Source organism: Buceros rhinoceros, unplaced genomic scaffold (assembly GCF_000710305.1).
Source record: "Buceros rhinoceros silvestris isolate BGI_N320 unplaced genomic scaffold, ASM71030v1 scaffold13987, whole genome shotgun sequence".
NCBI classification, from domain to species: domain Eukaryota; kingdom Metazoa; phylum Chordata; class Aves; order Bucerotiformes; family Bucerotidae; genus Buceros; species Buceros rhinoceros.
Genome location: NW_010421644.1, coordinates 12,032 through 13,372, shown reverse-complemented (window position 1 = coordinate 13,372; position 1,341 = coordinate 12,032). Strand labels below are relative to the sequence as shown.

The 1,341-nt window shown below is 51.4% G+C and overlaps 1 protein-coding gene across 1 annotated transcript in view; it reads left to right on the top strand.

Moving 5' to 3' along the window:
* Window positions 1–604, top strand: part of LOC104496611 (nuclear pore complex protein Nup93-like) — a gene marked incomplete at its 5' end in the record, with an annotated part of 6,881 nt that extends 6,277 nt beyond the window's left edge. Inside the window, one exon of the mRNA XM_010139756.1 lies at window positions 378–604. Within this exon, the coding sequence (XP_010138058.1) occupies window positions 378–488 (111 nt within the window). The remainder of the gene's footprint in view (window positions 1–377) is intronic.
* Window positions 605–1,341: the final 737 nt, after the last annotated feature.

Below are 1,341 nucleotides of genomic sequence, written 5' to 3'. Positions count from 1 at the left end.
GGAGAGACCGGGGTGGCCCTGGCAAAGCCCCTTCCCACGGAAACGACAGCACTGCTGCCCTACAGTAACTCCCTGCCTTATCGAAAATGCTTTGTCTTGGGTCATTTTAAATAAATGGGAGGGGTTGGGGTTTGTTTTTTCCGGTTTTGGGGTGGGTTGGTTGGTTGTTTTTAAGCAAAAGGGAAGCTCAAAACGCTTTTAGTGGTTGGGAAAGGAAATAATTGGATTTTCTTCCCAATGCAGAGATGCGTTAAGCAGAGGGCAGCTCTGAGAAACACAGACGCCGCTGGAAAAGGCGGGCGTTTCCCTCCTGACCCAGCTTTCCTCGGGGGCTTTGTGCTCCTCCAGTAACTGCACTTTGTTTTTCTGTGTTGTAGCAACTGCGCTCTCAAGCTCGCGCGCTGATAACGTTTGCTGGGATGATCCCGTACAGGACGTCGGGTGACACCAACGCCAGGCTGGTGCAGATGGAGGTCCTCATGAACTAGAGAGCGGCTTCGGCTCGGGGCTGCAGCTCCCGGGGCCTGGCTTCAGTACGTCCAGAGGGTGGGACCAGCCGTGTTCTGTGTTTTGTATTTTTTGTTGATGGAAATAAATTCCTTTGATTTCTATTTGTTTTTGACATTTGGATTTTTCACGGCTTTTTATGTTTTTATTCGTTTTATTTCAAATTGGTTTGTATTTAGAAAATTATTTTTCATTAGTTGATGGGCCATGCGCAGAAAGCAGTTGTAGATCTACGCTGGGGAGGTGGACAAGCAGTTTTATAGCAGCAGAGGAAGTGGAGAAGGAAACTTTGTTTTGCTCAACATCCAGCTTGGCATTTTTAGGGTGTTTTGTTTTTTCAATGCATGTTAAACGCTGAACATCTTTTTCTGATACGTGCTGCTGTCGGTCCCTGATGTTGTCCTGTGTGGTGTGTGTGCACGTTTACGTAACGCAGAGTTGCTCCTCTGTGCTTAACGATGTTTGAACACAGCTCTGCCAGCCCTGGAGCTCCGCTGGAGCTTGTGCAGGAGCAGCTGGGATTGCAAACAGGCGTGTTCTGGGCGGAGATTTTTGTGATCGGCACGCGGGTTGTGTTCGAAATGGTCCCGCGCTGAGTTCGCTGGGAGAGGGAAGCTGACCTGAGAATGTGCCGGGGTGGGGGGGAGTTGCTGCTGGGTTAGCGGGAGACCCGAGTCCCCCTGGAGTGAGGGGCATTGAGAAACGGCCAGTTTAATTGTTCTGAGCCGCGGGTAAATCGGTGCGAAAGCCCGGGGAGCGTGTTGTGGGGCAGGCTTTTCTCTTCAGCGTAGCTGCTGGTCTGTGCAGTCAGCTGGGGGGAGCAGTGGGGGGCGG